Here is a 20,818-nt window from a genome sequence, read left to right as displayed (position 1 = left end):
TAAACTGGACACGCAGCTCGTCAGGAACGCCCGCATCTGGTTGGGTCGCCGCTGAACCGCCTCTGGGTTGCCCGCATCCTGGGTTCTGGGGCCCGCAGCCACGGCAGCAGTGGACTGGGCAGGAGACCCGGGTGCTGGGTCGGTGAGAAGTTGAATGATCATTGCAAGTTGTTGCTGTTGCTGCTGGAACTGCTGAAGCTGTTGGTAGGCGTAAGCTTGAAGTAGGGAGGCAGTGTCAGCAGTTTCATGGTTTGCCTCTCTCTCTCAGTCTCTTCCAGGCGCTGCATGGCGGTGGGTGGTTCTGGTTCGGCCGGTTTCCATGCTGGTTCGACCGCGGGCTGGGTCCATGTTTGGTCAGATCGCACTGTCAGACACCAAACAGGACGAGGACCACAAAAAGCCACCACGCTAGGAATGTTTATTTAAGGGTTGGGGGTTACAGGGTTTCAGGGTTCCGGAGTTCCAGAGTCTGGCGTGTGTGTGTTCCCCAAAGCCGAAAGCAGCAATGGCAGGATCTGGATGATCCGGGAAGTCCTGGGGAAACACACACACAACAGCAATTGAAACGGCAAGCAGTACAGTCAAGGGCTAGGGCTGTATTCGTAGAAGAGAGACGGAGGGCAGGTCAAGATTACCGGGCTGGAGATCAAAGAAGTAATGAGCTGGTCTGGGTTCACAGGCAAAGAGTAAGAGTCGTTTCCAAGACAGGCAGGTAACTGCGCGGGTTTGCAGACGATCTGGACAAGTGTGGACTGAAAAGCAAGGCTTTATATACCGGCATGATGAGTGGTGAATGCAGTGCAGCTGGTAGGTAAACGAGGGTGAGGCAGAGCAGAGCAGGAACAGGTGGAGGTCATCAGACTTTAATCAGCGCGTGTTACCAGGCAGAGAGAGAGCTCATGACAATGCCTTTATAAACATATCCCAGTCAGTGCAGTCGAAACAGGCTTGTAGACACTGCACAGACTCTTCTGTCCAATTTTTAATGTCCTTTGTAGAGACCTTTTCCCTCTTCAGAACAGTTCTGTATGTGGGCATGAGAGACACGCAATTGTGGTCTCCGTGGCCCAGGGGAGGTAGCAGCAGTGACTTATATGCCTCCTTTACTGACCCATAGCAAAGATCAAGAGTCTTATCACGTCTGGTGGGGCAGGTTACATATTGGTGGAAATTGGGAACCGACTTCTTGAGGGAAACCGGGTCCGGGGCGTCAGGGGAGATAGACTGCCGTGTTTGTACTACGTCATACACAGTTTTACAAGCAGAGGGGGCGTGTGCTCTGGGGTGGATATACACAACTGTAATGAGGAGCTGGGGAATCTCACGCGGTAGGTAGAAGGGGCGTAGCGACACTGATAAAAGTTCCACATCAGGAGTACAGATGCGTTCTCTCACTGTTACCGAAGTGCAGTATCTTTGGTTAATATAGAGACATACCCCTCCTCCCTGGGTTTTTTTCATCACCTCACTGTTCCTATCCAGGCGGTGCGGTACTCCAAAGCCACTGTTCATCAGGTCTGAGTCCTGGTCGCATTCAGTTAACCATGTCTCCGTAAAACGCCATCACACAGCAGTCCTTGTAGTCCTTAAGGAAGCGGGCATTCCCCTGGAGTTCATCAATTTTATTTCTTAGGGACTGGACATTCCCCAGGATCGTTGACGGCAGCGGAAGCCGGTTAAGTCGCATCTTCCTCAGTCGTAGCCGAGTTAAGTCGCATCTTCCTCAGTCGTAGCCGAGTTAAGTCGCATCTTCCTCAGTCGTAGCCGAGTTAAGTCGCATCTTCCTCAGTCGTAGCCGAGTTAAGTCGCATCTTCCTCAGTCGTAGCCGAGCGCCTCCTCGCTTTCCTCTTTCCCACCATTTCTCCGTAGGTGTTATCAGGATATCTTCGGATGAGACCCGGGATCTGTAGCGTGATGTCTGGCACGCCAGCCGGTCTCACGAAGTTGAGTTGCAGCAGCTCACTTCTGCTGTATTGCCTCCTGGCCAGGCAGGCAGAGATGTTATCCAGGTAAAACAGAAAAGATAGCAAAAATAGCGATACGATGCGAAAAATATCCATGTCGCTTCAATCAAAAGCACCGTGCCCAGTTAAAGTCACTTGGGATGTTATTATCCCAGACACAACAGACGTAAAACAATAAAACACGATTAAAACATTAACAGCCAAACTTTTCCTGCCGGTCGCCGCGTGCGCATGCGAGGGGTTGGATGGTGTTAAAAGCACTTGAGAAATCAAAGAACATGATTCTCACAGTGCTTTTCCCCTTGTCTAGGTGAGAGTGTGTCCTGTGTAGTGATGGCATCGTCCACGCCCACTTTCTCCTGGTATGCAAACTGTAGCGGGTCTAGTGCATGGCGTATCTGGGGTCTGAGTATGCGCAGGACCAGTCGCTCCATGGACCAAAAGTTTGCCCACCGGGGCTGGCCATGGTTCTCGACTGATGTAGAAAGAAATGGCTGATCGCAACACCTACATTGTCCATTATCAAACCGCTATTCATCTAATGTTTCAAAGGCAGATTTGCCCATTTTAAAAGGCTAACTGAGAAAACATTGGAGAACCCATTTGCAATTATGTTTTTCAAATTTTCCAAAGTTCTGTACAGAAATGCAGTACACTTGCTCAGTTGAAGTGCTATGAAAAAACAAGTTTACCATTATTGTGTTATTACAGCTAACTTTTTTTTGCAGCTGTTCCCTGCAGGGTCAAACTTATGATTGGATAAGATGGGAATTACTTTCTGATTCTGTCAAGTTGATTATTGCCATGCTGTGCTAATAAAATTAACCTTTAAAGGGACACCAGGCAACGTTTTCGTGTTAATTACTCATCTTCGTAAATCGGTATACGGTTAAATGACTCATTAAAGGGCAAAATGAAGACTCTCTCGCCACCCCTACTGCCTGTAGGAAGAATATCCCCAACACAAGTTCAGTGTATCGCACTACCGAATCGCAGGATCAGTTTTCATCCTGCATCCACAGCACAGAGGCAGGCTAACTAAACGCTTAGCTATTGTTGCAAACGTGTTTTAATGGCAGAGCCGCTAAGAAGCAGCGAAACCCTTGACGGAAGATGCAAAGAAAAGGAAAAGAGCTTCAGACCGAGCGAGGGGGAGTTTCGTAGAGAAAAAGCATCAGGCTTGTCTGGTGTCCCTTTAATGCCATAAAATGCCACCACTTTCAATGATGATGTGCAGGTGCTGAGTTTTGTCCTGCCACTTAAGCCGTTGCAGGGCAAAAAAAATATGCAGGGCAAAGGTCAAGACCAAGACCAACAAGTCCAGGTGCACCAGCTGCCTGCTGCAATGATGAAGGTTATACAAGTGACTTCTCCTTCTGGAAGACTAACCAGGGCATCTGAAAGGGTCTTTCAGCAAAGTAACATGGTGTGGGTGTCCCAGTTGGTGTGTGGGCTGTATCTGGGCTTTGTACTGGTCTACTGCTGGTTGGTGTAAAGTGGGCTGTATCTGGGCTTTGTACTGGTCTACTGCTGGTTGGTGTAAAGTGGGCTGTGTCTGGGCTTGAGTGGTCAAGGGTGCTTTTTGCCTTATAGGCTATATGTTATTTCATATAAAATAAATGCTTTAGCCACTGTTGAGGTCAGTTGTGTTATCTTACCTCAGCCCCCTTTTACATGCAGCTGGTAGGAAGAGGAGGCTGCCAACTGATGTCTCTGATGACACTGTCATAAACTTATTCATTACCCTTATATGTATTACCCTGTCTGTTCAACCCCTAGTTACTCTGGGGATAGCAATGATGGTCAGACACATACCGTGGTTACATGCAGTTATTGGCTCACATGTGTATTTGTTCCCCTTTGTTAGTGCTTTTCGATTAGCACATGCGCCAACTAGCTCTCGGATGGCCATGATTTGTCACTTTTTCCATTGGGGAGTCATTCTCTGATAAGCCCTTGGTCTTTTTCACAAAATCCAAAAGGTGGATCCAGCCTGGTAGTTGGTGGGCAGTTGCAGCTTGCAAGAGCCCTGGAACTTGGGCAGTTGGTTCCAGAACCCTATTGCAAGAGCCCTAGAACTGGGACAGTTGGTTCCAGAACCCTATTGCAAAACCATGTGCTGGTTTAACACAGAGCCATATAAAGGTACCATTATATGGCTCTGGTTTAACATATTGCCATGTTTAAAACACTCCAGGAAAAATGTAACAATTGCATCAGTGTAAATTCATTACATCTACAGTATAGATTAAAACCAGACAGTTTCTCTCTAGGGTTCTCTCATAACATGGAAACTACTCTTCAGTATTGTGTGGCTAGTTAAAATACAAATATTTTTTTTCAATTGTTTTCACTGTAGTCCCTGAACCTTCACAAAGTTGAGGATGACGTCCATGTTGGCTTCAGTAAGCTCTTTGCTGAACTAAACAAAGAGGGCGCCCCCTACGCCCTGAGTCTGGCCAATCGCCTCTACGGAGAGCAGTCTCTCCAGTTTGTTGAGGTAAGACCAGTTTGTCTGCACTTTCATTCTGTGTGAAACCAAACACTGGACACCCATGGTTTATGATGAATAGCCCAAAGGAGATATCGGATATCAATGTGATGATCGTCCCATGTGGATCTCACTTGATATCGTCCGAGTTCATCATCAGAGTTTTTTTCCCCCACTGTTCAGAAATACCTTGCTGACACAAAGACACACTACTGTGCTGAGCTGGAGACTGTTGACTTCCGTACAAATGCAGAGGCAGCTCGAGTGAACATCAACAAATGGGTGGAGGAAAAGACTCAGAGTAATCAGGAGTTCAGGGCAAAAACAGCAAACATGTTCAAAATATTATAAATCAATTCAAACTATTTAGTATCCGTGTAAAGATCTGTTATTCAGCCAGTAAGCATGATCTCAGTCATTTCTCATTTAATTTCTCAGTAGTGGTTCTATGCTCTGCTGAGTCATTAAACCTCCTCATGTCTTTCATCAATCTCTCATTGACTGATTCCTTTTGATTGTAGACAAAATCGTGGACCTCTTGGCCCAAGGAGTTTTGGATGTGGATACCAGACTGGTGCTAGTAAATGCAATCTACTTCAAAGGCAACTGGGACAAGAAGTTCAAAAGCATTCAAACAAAAAAAGTTCAGTTTAAGCTCAAAAAGGTAAGCAAGTGTGTGTGTGTGTGTGTATAGATATACATTGGTTCATATTGTATCACACACACACACAGACACCAAGGCCGTAGTCATGATGTCAGCATTGGGGGGGACCAAATCTGTGGTGGGGTCTGAGGGACCCCTAAACAGAATTTCAAAACATTTCCTACCATGCAAAAATATTATTAAAAATCACAAACAAGTCGTTAGTTAAGTCAGTCAATTAGGGTATTACAAACTTTTGACGGGCATAGGCAAGGCATATATATATATATATATATATATATATATATATATATATATATATATATATAGAGAGAGAGAGAGAGAGAGAGAAAGATTGGTTCATATGTGTGTGTGTGTGTGTCAAAATATTATTGGTTGACGTGTGTGAATATGTATCACATCCGTGTCTCTGTGTTCAGAATGAAAGCAAGTCTGTTAAAATGATGCATCAGAAGGGCAAGTTCCCCTTCACCTACATTCCTGACGCAGAGTGCCAGATTCTGGAGCTGCCCTACGTGGGCAAAGATCTGAGCATGCTCATTATGCTGCCTAATGAGATGGAGGACAACACCACTGGACTAGAGAAGGTAAAACGGCAAACCTGGCAGTGCAGTGCACAGACGTGTCAGAGGGAGCAGTTTATAATATCTATTTATTAGACATGCAGAGGTAGAGACCCAACCATCTCTCTCTCCCTCTCTCTCTCTCTCTCAGCTGGAGCAGATGCTCACATATGAGAACTTTGTGGAGTGGACCAAGCCAGACATGATGGGCAGGTGGGTCTCCCCACGTTCAAGCTGGAGGAGGAATACGACCTCAAGGAGATCCTGGTGAGCATGGGAATGACGGACGCCTTCAACGAGAGCAAGTGTGACTTCTCCGGCATGTCTCCCTGCGACGACCTTGTTCTGTCCAATGTCGTGCACAAGTCCTTTGTGGAGGTGAATGAGAAGGGCACTAAGGCAGCGGCTACCACGGCTGTCGTCGCGTCTAATTCCTTCTCTAATTCCAAGCCGCCCCCCAAGAGGTTCATGGCGGACCACCCCTTCCTCTTTTTCATCCGACACAACCCCACCCAGAGCGTCCTCTTCTACGGCCGCTACAGCTCCCCTTAAGCTGAGAATGTAAGGAGTCCTAATGTTTCTATACTGTTCAAACTCCTGATCATGTGAACTGTTGATTAATTACCCTACCACATGATGGTATGACCTCATGGTGGGCCCATTGTCACATATTGCTGCTACAACAACTTTTGATTATATCTCTATCCTTTGCCTTTTTCACAGGAGAAACTAACTAGGAAGCAGGAAATGTAATTAATGTGTACATTGTCATGTCTTGATCAATGCACTCTCACTACAACAATGGTCTCAAGTCTCATCAAAGTACTTCTCATGTGACCCAAAATCAGCTGACCTCCAACCATGTGATCCCAAATCAGCTGACCTCCAATCATGTGAATGTAACCAACCACAAACTAGGTAGCCTATTTAAGTGAAGTTTACAGAGCATTCTAGGAGCCATTCTGTAGTCAGAATCTCCCGCACCACTCTGGTGTGTAGCCATCATCCTCTGAGCTGGTATGTTCATTCTCTGATTGCTTCATATGGTTTCCTAAATGTTCCTTTAACCTGTTTTCTTAACTTTCACATTATTCATTTAGATGTACCTTCTATAATGTATTGGATGAATTGCTTGTACCTGACAAATAAATTGTGATGTCCTGACCTGCATAGCCTTACTATTGTACTTGTAGTCCAGAGTAGCAGTTTAGGTAACGTTACTAGCATAATGGACGGTTGGGATTAGTTATCGCCGCCGTAGAAACTAAATCACCTGGGAGCTGGCATGTTATTATGAAATGACCAAGCATTACACAGCGGTGGGCAGTTTGTCAGCGATGGTCCTAGATTGGTCACAAAACCTAGCACAGCCTGACCCCTGTAGCATAGGAATTTGCTTGACTGTCTAACACGCTGATGAATATAGCAGTCCCGATCAGCATGTAACCTCTGACCACTTCCAGACCAATACGGTTATGTTTAGAACCTACCAATTAATCAACAGATGGAGGAGACCTATAGTATAAATTCCTAAGTTTGAGCGCGTGTCACAAGAAAACGAGTTCTCATTAACAATATGTATTGTGAGCGTATCAACCCACTAAGGATAACAATGTTACAATGAACCCAAACTTTTCTAATATTGAGCGGAGTCAGATTTATTAGATTTAACAGGGGTTTATAATCAATTGATATATTTCCAACAGCGCGCGGACAGCTTCACGATTTCCTTCGACCACTCCCAGTTCCCTCATTGGTCCTGACGAGTGACGTCATTTACAAGGATGAAATGAAATGAGATGTTGTATGTAGGAACATGATATAGCTGTTACAGTACCCTCCAGAATTATTGGCACCTTTGGTAAAGTTGACTAAAAAGAAGTATAAATAATAATCTTTTGGTGATTTATTGTGCTCCCACAATGAAAACAATGAGGACAAATCCACCCTTGAAGCTCATTTATTCTGAGAAAAAGGAAAATCTGATAAAGAAATAAATATTTTTAACGAAAACACCGTTGCTCACAATTATTGGCACCCAGAGCCGGACAGTATCGGAGTACATTTACTTGAGTACAATTTTGAGGGATCTGTTTACTCGAGTATCATTTTTGGGGAGTACTCATAACCAGTGCCGGCCCGAGCCTTTTGGGGGCCCTAAGCAGAATTTGATTTGGGGGCCCCCTCCCACAACGCAGAGTCACCTGTGCTTGGCGATCATTGACAACTTCACACTATAATGTCATATAAATTAATACAGTGAGGTTATGTATTAATACAGTGACTGATTATGAACTACTGTCCCCCTGGACACAGATGCATAAGGACTCGGTAGGCTCATTCAGTAATCCATCCTTGCTCACATGCCAAAAATGTTTTGGGGCTCCGCTCTAGACTTCTGGCCCCATGTGCTTGGTAAACCAATGTATTAGTTGTTATTTACACCAACCCTGTCACCTTTTAATCTTAGAGGGTACTAAAATCACAGATTTATTTGAAACATTCATATTCAAAGTGAAGCACTAAGGGTGGTTTACTGAAGTTGAATTGACAAATAACAAAATACAACAGCATTTGTATTTGTTGTAAACAAGTACATCCGTTTAATGACTTGTTTTTCAACAGGTTTGCAGAACAAATCCGCAAATGTGCATTAAATGAGCAATCTTCAACTACAAAATAAAACCAAAATAGACAAACATTAATAATCAAAAATAAAAATGTCCCAAAAAATAGATACTTATTCCTACTTCGTTCCTGGCTTTCAGGTATCTGTAACTCTGCAGTGGACGAACCTGCAATGATTAAATAAATACATAAATAAATAAAACAAAAACTATGTTAAATGTGTCATGTCATATTAACAGGCTATGTAACCATTTGCCATCAAGAAAACCTCACCTTCTGTGTCATCAGCCATGGAGGCAGACACTTGATGAGGTAGAGTTAGGTAGCCTAGTGGTAGAGATGTGCTCCAAAGTACTTCAACAGTGTCTCTGAAAAAAAAAAAAATATTGCATAACTGCATATTTGATTGAGCAGAATGAGTTTATTTTGCTATCACTACTTACACTCATCAACAAGCAATTCCACATGTAACAATTCATATTCTATTGGCAAATGAGGCATAATCAAAAGTAACGCTTAACATGGTGATCTATTGCAGCCTAAATATTAGAATCATTAGCACTTCATCACTTCATACATAATCAAATGTATAAACTTACATTTGATTATGTGGCAAGTGAGTGGCAAGTGATGTAGCGGTGCTACCCTAATATTTCATCACATAAGTCTCCCCACTCAACATGGTATATTTTCTCAAACACTACCATCTCTCTCCAAAGATCTTAGAGCAGAGCGCACGTACTGTTCCATCTTTGCCTATGAAGCTGGAACGTTACCGATGCCCAGAGTCACGCTAGTCAGTGGGTTGGGACTGGGAGCCTGGGCTTAGCCTGCTGTTGCTATCAGACTTAGGCTACCACTATGTCACATATTATAGAACAGTAATAAACTATCAACACTTTCAGGTGCGAAATCAGAAACAATCCCTCTGTGGTAAATTTGCCTTCAGCTACGTTTTCATGTAGCTACTGTAGTGCTAATGTCCACTTCAGTCAGTCAGTCAGCTAGCTAACTTTAATTTACAACATAAGCCCACCTATGGCTAGGGTAGCCTACATGCTTGATTGAACATCCAAAACAATCCCAATATCCTTGACATCTGAAATACACCTAGATAAATATATATTAATGGAGACATTTCTCTGTTGATGGCGGGGATTTAGCTCTGGTGATGGCTTATATTAGATCAAAACATACTGTAAATAAAACATACTGTAAATAATCATGCAAACATACCTGTATCTTGCTCGTTTTTCTCCTCCTCTGTCATTTTCTTCTTTCTGTTTTCGGCACCAGAGGGATACGTCCTTTTTTGTGACTTTTCTTAACATTACCGTCTCTTCCGATTTTTGAACTTGATGCAGTGTCTGCACGAATTGTCTATGCACCCGAGGTGTCTAGTTTATGCACATGACTCAAAGGCTGGCAGACACAGTAGAGGTAGGCAGGCATATTGATCATGAAATCAGAATTTTCTTGTTTTGAATTATTAATTGTTTCATTTATTCATTCATTGATGTCACTTGTTTACGTTATTTATTATGTAAAAAAAAAAAAAGAAAGAAACTCGATTGGGGGGCTGCTTAGTTCGCTTATGCCTCGGGCCGGCCCTGCTCATGACTTTACTCAAGTACATTTGAGAGGCAAATATTGTACTCTTTACTCCACTACATTTCTATCCATAACCGTGAGTACCTGTTACTTCTTCTAAAAAAAAGGGAAAAAGAAAAATCTCGGAAACCCTCAATTTGTTATTTCCCTCTCAAACGTGATTGGATTGTGCAGGCGCCACTGATTGGGACAGCCTATCAGCAATCAGCTTTCTGCCAAAGTCAACTCCATGGTCAGATTTAGATACAAGATGAAACCATGGACGAAACAATGGATGAAGACGCAGCAGGTACATCGCGGGAATGTGCCAACCTGTGGCCACACCTCGCCAGACTATTTCAATTTTCTGATAGTTTAGGTAGGTAGTAGGTAGTTTTCGCTTCAAGTGTTTCAATTACAAAATAGTATTTTGTATTTAAAATACATATTTTAAATACATGTATTAGAAATACTGCCCATCCCTGGCAACATGGTAAAAAGATGAAAATTACTTGATTTTACTTTCAATTCCTTTTACATTCTCCAAGGTATTAACATTAACATTTTTCATAACTCCATGTAGGACGTTTCTGTAAATGTAAACTGTGGCAGTAGTAATGCAATATTTAGAAAATGTAGGCTACTCTTGTACTCTTGATACTCAAGTACTTTTAAAAACAAGTACTTCAGTACTTTTACTTAAGTAGACATCTGACTGTTGTACTTTTACTTGTACTTGAGTAAAATTTAGCAAAGGGTATCTGTACTTTTACTCAGGTAATGAAGCTGTGTACTCTGTCCGCCTCTGTTGGCACCCCTGAAAAATCTTATATATAAGACCTAACAGAAGCATTTGTAATTTCAACTTATTTAAGTTAAAGTGTCAAAGTGTCTGTGAACTTTCAGAAGTAGTTCATTTCTTTTTCACTATGGTATGAAAATAAAGGCACACAGAGGCTACATCCTCTAGTCATTTTTCAACAACAGAAAGACAAGAGAATACACTAAATTTAAATAAAAAGAAAGTGTGTTGACATTTGTAAGTCAGAGAATGTCTATGAAAACTAGGTACTTTGTTGAAAATGCTTATTTACATTTAAAACAATGATTAAAAGGTTCTAATCATCTGGAAATGTGACAAACATGCTTGGGTCAAAAACCCATGATTGTCTTTTAATAATTCTACTTCTTCTGATGTCAGGTAACATTAAGCCAAATCCTGGGCCTACACCCCCATGTATTAATTTACCTACCCCATCTGATTTCAAAGAGCGAAATGGTCTTGGCTTCCTCCACATGAATGTTAGAAGTCTTGTGCCAAAAATGGACCTAGTCAGGGTTTAGGTGTCTACTTCAGACCCTGATGTTATGGTTTTATCTGAGACTTGGTTGAAGAAATCTGTTTCTGATTCTTCTATCCATATTACTGGTTATAATTTATTTTGTAGTGATCATCAAAGTAAGGGCAGTGGTGTTGCCATTTACATTAAAAACAGGTTTATTGCAGAGTAACTCAATCTTTCTCCCGTCCTAAGATATTTGAGTTTTTGTCTATTGATATTTCTTTCTCTTCCACATCCCTCCTTACAGTCATTGCTTGCTACAAGCCTCCTTCTGCTGCTAAGGAGGCCTTAAATTCTCTGGCTGATGTATTAGTCGAATTACGGGATCGGGAACTTGTGCTCATGGAAGATCTGAACTGGGACTGGCTCTCTGCTAATTCCGACTGCCTGAAAAATATCTGTAATGAGCTAAATCTCAACTTACTCAGCTTGTTTCCTCCCCTACCCGTCCTAATAGAACATTTCCAGGTAAGTCAACCCTAATAGATCTAATAGGCCTACTCACCAACACTCCACAGAAATATAAAGAAATAGGGGTATTCTCTAACGACATCAATGACCATTGCACCGTAGCGTGTGTTAGAGACACCAAGCTCCCTAAATCCAAGCCTTGCATCCTCATTAAGGGTAATGCCAGCATTTTGGGCACATTGCAGCAGCCTGTTAAGGGTAATGCCAGCGTTTTGGGCACATTGCAGCAGCCTGTTAAGGGTAAACTCCGTAGTGCCAAATGCAGAGGGGAACATGAATACAGGAAACGTGAGAGAGGAGCTCAGATCAAGTGTTGTAACTGTGGAGGAGAGCATAGTGCTGCTACAAAGGCTGTGATGCACATAATAGAGCGGTTCAAATTCAGAATGTCAATGTTGCAATATTACCAAGTATACACTTATAGTGGAAAAGAGAGTTTGTAGCGTTTATAGTGGAAATCCTTTACTGTTCTGCCCAAGCATGTAGCTGAACAGAGAGAACTAAGATAATTGCAAAAGCGGCAGAAAAGTATTTGGAAATGGAAGACATGTCAGTAGAGATCATTAATGCAACACTTATTACTACTAGATTAATGATGCTAACCATTCTACAGTGGAATGTAAGGAGCCTAATTGCAAACAGCACATTCAGGACCAATCAGTCAAACCTAACATTATCTGCATTCAGGAATCCTGGCTAAAACCCTCACTTGACTTTACATTGTATGGCTATACAGCAGTGCGTAAGGATAGAACCCTTGCTCATCCAACATGGTTAATGTATAGAGCTATCAACAGTAGTGAAGACCTTGAGATAATTATAATTGAGGCATGGGTCAACAAAACAAAAATCAGAGTAATTAACTTTTGTAATCCTTGTCAAAAAGTAACTAGAGACATGTTGGAGAGTGTATGTGATGTGGAAAACTCCAAAGTTATAGTATGTGGAGATTTTAATGCATATAATACCCTGTGGGGAAGTGCTAGAGCAGACGGAGATGGGCATATCATTAGATTAGATTAGATTAGATTAGATTAGATTCAACTTTATTGTCATTGTGCAGAGTATCATTGGGGAGTTTATAGATGAGAATCAGTTAGTGTGCAGAGTATCATTGGGGAGTTTATGGATGATAATCAGTTAGTGTATCATAATGATGGAAGAGGCACTAGGTATGACGCAGCTCATGGTGTAGAATCTGCAATTGATCTTACTTTTGCATCACAACAACTAGCAGGTGTATGCACATTGGGATGTGAGCAGTGACAATGCAATGGGCAGTGACCACTATCCTATCTGGGTAAAGATAAGGAATTAAAATATTAGTTTTGAAGAAAATTGGATTCCAAGATGGAGAATGAAAGAGGCCAATTGGGGGCTGTATAGTTTTAAAACTAGCAGCAAATTAATTCATGCCAAATTTGAGTGACGACATTGAGGAGTTGAACAATATGATTATTAACATAATACATGAGTCAGCAGAGGAAACAATAGGTAAAAAATCTGGAGCAAAAAAGAAGAAAATGGGCCCATGGTGGTCTGATGAGTGTAGAGAGGCTGTTAATAACAGGAATAAAACCCTTAAAATGGTTAAATCTAATCATTCATTCATGAAAGAGCACAGGCTAAAGCCAAACGAACTAGAGAAGCCCAAAGGAAATACTGGAGAGATTTCTGTACTAATATTGGGACAGGAATAAAGGTTAAGGACACATGGGGAATGATCAGAAAGATGGCCATAAGAAGGGACTTTTCAGTAAGAGATAATGGCACTGAGGCAGTAACCAGCAGAGAAAATGCTGAGATGCTTGCAAAATCCTTTGTAAGGATACATAGCTCACAGAAGCTCTCCAGTGAAGAGCTAGCTATAAGAATGAGGACCATTGAAGAAAATAAAGATATGCTCAGAGGCACACCTTGTCAACAGGCAAGGCAGGCAACTGCTTGGAGCCCCGAGCTGCTAGGGGGCCCCCGACCTGGTCTCAGCGCGTTTGCCGGTGGGTCAAGCGAGAATTTCGTCCATAGAGATTGAATGATGTATTTTGCGTGCTCCTGCCCTGTTGTACAAACAGTACATCTGTACATAGGCCCTATGCTATGGCCTTATAAACAGCGGATCTGTGTTCAAAAGAGTTCAAAGAATCCGCATATATTTATGGCTACTGTGGTAAACGTCAATCAAGGGTGCAGTGATGACGGATCAACATCGGAGTTTGGCATTTAGCCTAGCCTACTCAATGAAGTTATAGTAGGCTAATGTTAATTGGCAGAAAGATTGAACATGGTTTGCATCTATACGACAGTAAACTTCAGCTAGCGACAGTTACAACTAGTTAAGCAAGTAGATGGTTAACGTTATGTTTGTAATAGGGCTGTCAGCCATAACATGTTACGGCTTCTACACACAGTTGCGTGCGTTTCAGTGCTGAAGACGCATCCCATTCACTTTACATAGGATCACGTCATCCGTTGCCGAACTGAATTGTGGGTCCGTTGCGTCGCATTTCTCCCGTCGCTCGCGTTGAGAAGTTCAGCTGTTGCTGCACCGACAGACGGCACCGGCCAATCACGCCAATCGACGGACGGCACCAACCAATAAAATTACGGTTATACTTCAAGTCATTTGCATAGCTACCATCGGGAACACCCACTGGCATGCGTTGACGGAACGCAACTGTGTGTAGAAGCCGTTAATCGCGATGCAGTAAGGACCAAGCATACGCGTTAATTTTTTAGAACCCGATTTGACGCAAAGTGCGTCAAAAAACACACCCTTTCTTCTTTGTTATATTGCTCCGGAACTGTTCATTGAAACCTTTATTGCGTGACAGAGCAGAAGTGGGGCTTTCCAACGAGACTACGCACTTTGTACGATCAAGTATGAAAATAAAAAAAATCATAAAATTGCATCATATTACTTCTCTGCGTTCACCTGCGCACCCATCACTCTCGTTTGAATTACCCGCGAACCCGTGATCGCATAGATATGGCAAGCATATCAGATGAAAGCGGAGACACAGGGCTATTCATTGGTACTGTGGTGATTTTATTTGATCATATACATGTGTGTGTATGCTGATTTGATTTACCAATTGATTGATTTAATACTGTTTGTACAATGTCATGCAACATTTGCTGAAAAATTAGAGACTAAGTCATAACATTGAAATGTCAAGGCAGGTAAAAAGAGGAAGTAAAATTAGGTGACAGTGCTTCACAGAGCCAAAACAAATACAGGCCCTACCTAGCAACAAGTAATTACACATAGAACCTGGCCAATACATATTTTTAATGTCTAAATGAGGAGGAGTTTCCACCAATATTCCAAATTCGAGAAACGTTCTGATTGGCTAAAAAGGGGCCTGGGTTCTTAGGAGAAAGAGACATCTCCCAGGCCCCTAGAAGCATAAAAGGTAGAGTGCAGGCACATTCAGATCAGATCTCATCGGGGAAGCAGCTGTTACCCATCGCTCTCTTGCCTGACGGTCCAGTCCTGATGCTGTTAGAATTGTATCTTCACTGCAAGACGGCAAATAAAGAATCAACAGTCTTCAGCATCTCTTGTCTTGGTGTTCTCCTTCGGGTCCTTTGACATCAGAGTGCTTATTGAGATTGGAGGTTCGAGAAAGTGGTTAATTTTCCACGACAGTACCATGTACATCGATCCTTCTGGCTTATAAAAACAGACGAAGTGACTGCAAAATAATAACGTCATGTACACAAACCAACGCTGCACACCCATTACTCTCGTTTGAATTACTCGCGGACCCGTGATCGGATAGATATGCCACGCATGCCAGATGAAAGAGGAGACACAGAGCTATCATTTGATACCAAGTACATCCTTCAAAATAATAACTTCATATAGCTGGACTTACCCCACGTTTTTGTCTGTTTTTGTGGCAAAGCATGTTTATAATCCAACGCTATCGTGTGTTTCTCTATGGCAAAGCATGTTCATAATCCGGTTTTGAGATCCTAGCAAATTCCTGCATGGCATCCAATTCAAGGCTCACATTGCATCCCAATTTGTTCAACAAAGAAACCCCTTTTTTGCCTCTACTTTGTTCATGGCAATGCAGTAAAAAGTTGTTGTAGAGAATCATTATGAGTGCATACACCTAGGCCAGGGGTCGGCAACCCGCGGCTCCGGAGCCGCATGCGGCTCTTTGATCCCTCTGATGCGGCTCAGCTTTTGAAAATAATTAATGAGTAGGCCTAGTCTATTTAATTAAAATGCATTTTATTTTAGTTCGTTCATTTTCAAAATGTAATATTTTGTCTATCTGAGTAATTTAGCCTATATAACTTTCCACCTTGCTTGACTCTTCGGTTCGTTGCCATGTCAATATCAAACAAAATCACAGATTTCCCTCCATTTCAGTCAACGAGAACACTTTGATTGTTATTGTTGATGTGTGCGCTTGCTGTAGGCTAGATAAGGAAACGTCAGCGACCACAGCTTGCGAGCTCGAACACAAGCTGACTGAAATGGGAAAGTTTCCATCCGAAGACTAATTCTGAAAACGTGAAATGAACTGCCCGTTATATATCGCACACTGCAACGAGTTAGTATTGCTGTGTTAACCCCAGTGGTGGATTTAGCAAATTGGGGGCCCAAGGCGAAGGTATGTATGGGCCCCCCCCATCCGATCTTTAAAAGAGAACGAAAAAAAAAATGTAGCCTACCGACTGAATGGTGGAGAGGCAGGTAAAGCTAATCTACGGGAAAGTAAAGGTTGGAGAGGAGAAAAAAACCTTCCCCTTTAAACCCTGCTTTACTCCAAAATGAAGATGGAAAGCAGAAAACACACAAAATGTAGCACTACACAAACTAGTCACGATAGCCCAACAGAGAACCCGACCCCCACTCCCCACCACCCAAAAAAACCCCGGTGATGGCCCTTTAATTCCCCTATAGGCCTACGCCTGTTTGCTTTTCTCCTATATTATAGGCAACTTCTTGAAATATTATTGTTTTAATACTTATATACAGTATTAATTGGTACACTTTACATTTATGTATACTATCTTATCCGGGGGTTTTTTCTGCCTACACCAGAACGAGCATCAGGTGGTTGAAATGCAGTCATTTCTAACCTATTCCCAACTGCTGCATCTGCTTTGCACTGCATGACATCTGATTATAGCTTCACCATAGGGTAGCCTACACAATTTAACCGGTAATGGCTATATTTTGGATATAGGCTATAGGCTTAAATGTCACTCGGACAGACCGAGATAATTGTTTTTTTTACTCCAGCCGACAGTCTGTCCTGCATTGACAACATGCTGCATAGCCTAAACAAATGTTATAGGTTTTTCTACTTTTTTTTACTTGTATGCTCGATTTTAAACTATCTACTTTGTGAATGAAGTTGTAGCCTACTTTCCTTTGTTCAATGTGCTTGTTGAACGATGCTGGCAAGCGTGTCCCTGTTTCCCTGTCATCATGTCATTGCTCTCGTCTCGTTGTTGCTGCACCTTCCAGGGAAGTTTTCTGAGCTGTTAGATTTATAGAACATATACTTCCGTGTAATGACACGGGCTGATACCACATAAATCAGTCGTAACTTTTATTATCGTGGGGCAACGCTTTGGGCGAATTCGCGATGTAGGCCTAATTCACTAACGAAACTGGCATGAGAGGGGAGATTTTCTGACGTTTCAACAATGAAACAGAGTTTGCTATCGTTGCAAGAAGTAAGCAAATTTGTCGCTAGATGCCATTTTTTCTTGCTAGGGATGGCCAAAAGTCACTTAATCTAGCGACAAAGTCGCTAAATTGCCAACACTTTCCAAGACGTCCTTGTGTTTATCTTTCGCGCAACGCACGTTACAGACTAGGCCTAGTCCATTTCATTGTGGTAGTAGGGGGTGTATGTGTAGGGACATAACCATGAACTGGACATTTTAACTGCTGGGTCAATGTTTTAACGTATTTCTTAAGAATATTATTACAATTTACTATACTTTTCAAGCGTTCATGATGAAAAGGGTTTTTTATTTATTTTTTTATTTTTTTAGGTTGGTTGGGGGCCCCCCTACTAAGACTAGGGATCGACCGATATATCGGCCGGCCGATATATCGGGCCGATATTTGCGTTTTTTACGTGTATCGGCATCGGCCGATAAGCGGCTGCGTTCGCCGATAGTTTTTCCCCCCGCATTATTTACATACAGGCGTCCACAGGCAGCGCTGGAGACGCTGCAATTCACATGCAGACTGCCCGTCCCCCATGAACAGAGAGCTGAAAGCCTGCTCTTCATGACAACAGTAAACTTTAAACTTTCAAAGCGTCTTTTACTGTTTGACTTAAATATTGCCATACACTTTGAAGGTGGAAGCAAGTTTGTGGGTCCAAATGGAAAATGCGAATGATATAGGTAGCCTACTTTATTTAATGCTAATGCCTCGTTTATAAAACTGCTTGCCATTGTAGGCCTATTTAGGTAGCAAATAGCTAAGTTGTAGGCTAGGCTATCCATATGCATGCGGTAACTAGCTGTTACAAACACTAATCATATGATTAAAGGAACAGTATGTAAGATTGTGGCCAAAACTGGTACTGCAATCACTTTCAAATTACTGTAGAGCGGTGTATCCCCTCCCCCTCCCCCCTGACTAGCAGAGCTGGCAACCTGGATGCCGAAACACTACTGACTTCGTGATTAGTAGACAGGTGGAGGGTGGCGCATCAGGCCAAAACACAACAAGACAACATCAACATCAGTTGAGGGCTGCAACTTCACTTTTTAAATGACAATATCCTGGCCGGACTACTGTTGTCAGCGATATAAGTATTTGAAATGAACATGATTTCTTAATGTCTAGTGACATATCAGGGCCATTTTATGATGAATTGAAATACATTTCTTACATACGGTTCCTTTAAGTGAAGCATTAAACAGTTCAATGGCCGTGGGGAAAAAATGACTTCCTCAGTCTGTCTGTTGTGCAAGGCAGTGAGCGAAGTCTCCAGCTGATCAAGCTCTTCTGCTTTGTAATAGTGCTGTGGAGTGGATGACACTCATTGTCCAAAATGTTGATCAGGTTGGGAGAACATTGGTCCGCGGAGGGTGCTTCTTTGATAATTTGCTGCGCTTGACAGAGCCAAACTTTATCGATTTAAACATGGATAAAAAGTATAATTCAAGACAGGATTGTATCAAAGTGTACAGAACGACGTTGTCTTTGGAACTTCCTTAGAAACAGAGCAGAGACTAATGTATGATGACACAGTACAAATATTTACAGATGCATCCAAAAAAACAGCAGGTAAAACAGTTGTGGCTGTATACATTCCTAAATGTCATAATACTGGGTGGAAGAAGTGAAGCCATATAAATCTGTTTTCTGTTCACTTTCTCTTCCTATAGCATCTAGAAGTAATGTATGATGACACAGTATCTTTACATCAAAAAAACAGCAGGTAAAACAGTTGTGGCTGTATACATTCCTAAATGTCATAATACTGGGTGGAAGAAGTGAAGCCATATAAATCTGTTTTCTGTTCACTCTCTTCCTATAGCATCCAAATCTGTAAATCTGCATGCAGACAGGATCTTTTAGATGAAGTTCATCAGATGATTTTCAGGATATCTCAACAGAATCTATAATTACAGTTCACTTGGGTTCCAGCGCACACAGGTAGCCTATTGAGGGCAATGAGAAAGCAGACAAGTTGGCAAAAGAAGCACTTAAAGCAGAACTAGAAGAACAGGTTCATGAAACATGAGACAGGAATGTGCCCATCTTGTACGGAAACAGAAACCGTGAAGCTTCTGACATGCAGTAGGTGTAATGACCCTCTCTAGTGCAGGTGTTAATTGTGATGATAATGTATGACTCCACACGAACTCTTCTCACTGTTTTTATTTCTCTGCATTCACAAATAAAACAAAGAATCCACTGAGATTAGACGATGACGACTGCATACCCAAATCTCCAGCAGACTAGTTCTGACTGGCTAGCATTGTCTATGCTATTCCTGAACATAGATAAAATAATGCATAGCTTGTTCAATTTAGTTTAAACAAACATAAAATCATGCAGAAGAAACAACATACAGAGTTGGCACACGTTTCACTACACATCGTATAGTTTTTTTCCATTGAATTCACAACAAGCATTGATTCATTAACAGTATAAACAACGTACCTGCATTCACAGAGATTAGACGATGACGACTGCATACCCAAATCTACAGTATAAACGTAAAAGGAAATCAAGAAATTGCAAGTGTTTTCTTCATAAAGCTAGCTAACATAACGTGGCTGCCGCCAAAAAGACGTAACCCACAATAGCTCGATTAGATACCATCTTAGACAACACTCTAGCATTACTTGCAGAAATTATCTATTAATACAACTTATGTACAGTATATACGTATTTGAACCAGTGTGGAAGACAAACATGTTATTTTATATTAAAACACAAAATTATTCACGGAGCACTCTCTATGCACAGCTTACCTCCAGCAGACTAGTTCTGACTGGAGTACGGGAAGCGCAAATGCTCAAAATATTGAAATGCAAAGTAGAAATGAAAATACAATTGCAGTCGCAATGTCTCATGTTTTAAACTCATGTGAATGGGTACGACCAGAGCCATATAAAGGTTCCTTTATATGGCTCTGGGTACGACATATGAAAACATTTTAAACATATAAAAACCAGTGTATATAAAAATAGAGATTACAATAACAATGTAATATCATAATTTTGAAAGAATTCACTTTATGTAAGTGAGGTTATTTTCAACTCTGTTACATAGGCCTACTCTGAGGGTAACAGAGAACTCTGTTACTCTGAGCAACCTAGTTCTACCTGGAACGCAGTCTACAACCAAAGCAGTGATAGAGTTTCTAAAAGAAACACAACTAGTAAGAAGACTTTAGCCGTTTTTATTTATTTATTTATTTATTTATTTATTTATTTATTTATTATTATTATTATTATTATTATTATTATTATTATTGCACAAAGAGTGCATGCTGCCAATACAATTCACTGAAGAAGAAGGAGAAGACCATAGACAGTAAAGACGCAGACCACATTCTTTCAATCTTGTAGCACCCTTTTACTGTCTATGGTAGCACCA

At 41.8% G+C, this 20,818-nt stretch overlaps 1 protein-coding gene across 1 annotated transcript in view; it reads left to right on the top strand.

Annotated features, from left to right (window-relative positions):
- The window catches only part of LOC125309395 (leukocyte elastase inhibitor-like), a 14,002-nt gene extending 7,485 nt beyond the window's left edge, over positions 1 to 6,517 (top strand). Inside the window, 6 exon segments of the mRNA XM_048266291.1 lie at positions 4,325 to 4,465; positions 4,640 to 4,757; positions 4,978 to 5,120; positions 5,540 to 5,707; positions 5,835 to 5,889; positions 5,892 to 6,517. Coding sequence (XP_048122248.1) covers positions 4,325 to 4,465; positions 4,640 to 4,757; positions 4,978 to 5,120; positions 5,540 to 5,707; positions 5,835 to 5,889; positions 5,892 to 6,235 — 969 coding nt within the window. The 3' untranslated portion in view covers positions 6,236 to 6,517.
- Positions 6,518 to 20,818: the final 14,301 nt, after the last annotated feature.

This window comes from Alosa alosa, chromosome 16 (assembly GCF_017589495.1).
Source record: "Alosa alosa isolate M-15738 ecotype Scorff River chromosome 16, AALO_Geno_1.1, whole genome shotgun sequence".
Taxonomy (NCBI): Eukaryota; Metazoa; Chordata; class Actinopteri; order Clupeiformes; family Clupeidae; genus Alosa; species Alosa alosa.
The sequence above is the reverse complement of the archived record's forward strand: the minus strand, read 5'-3'. Positions and strand labels throughout refer to the sequence as shown.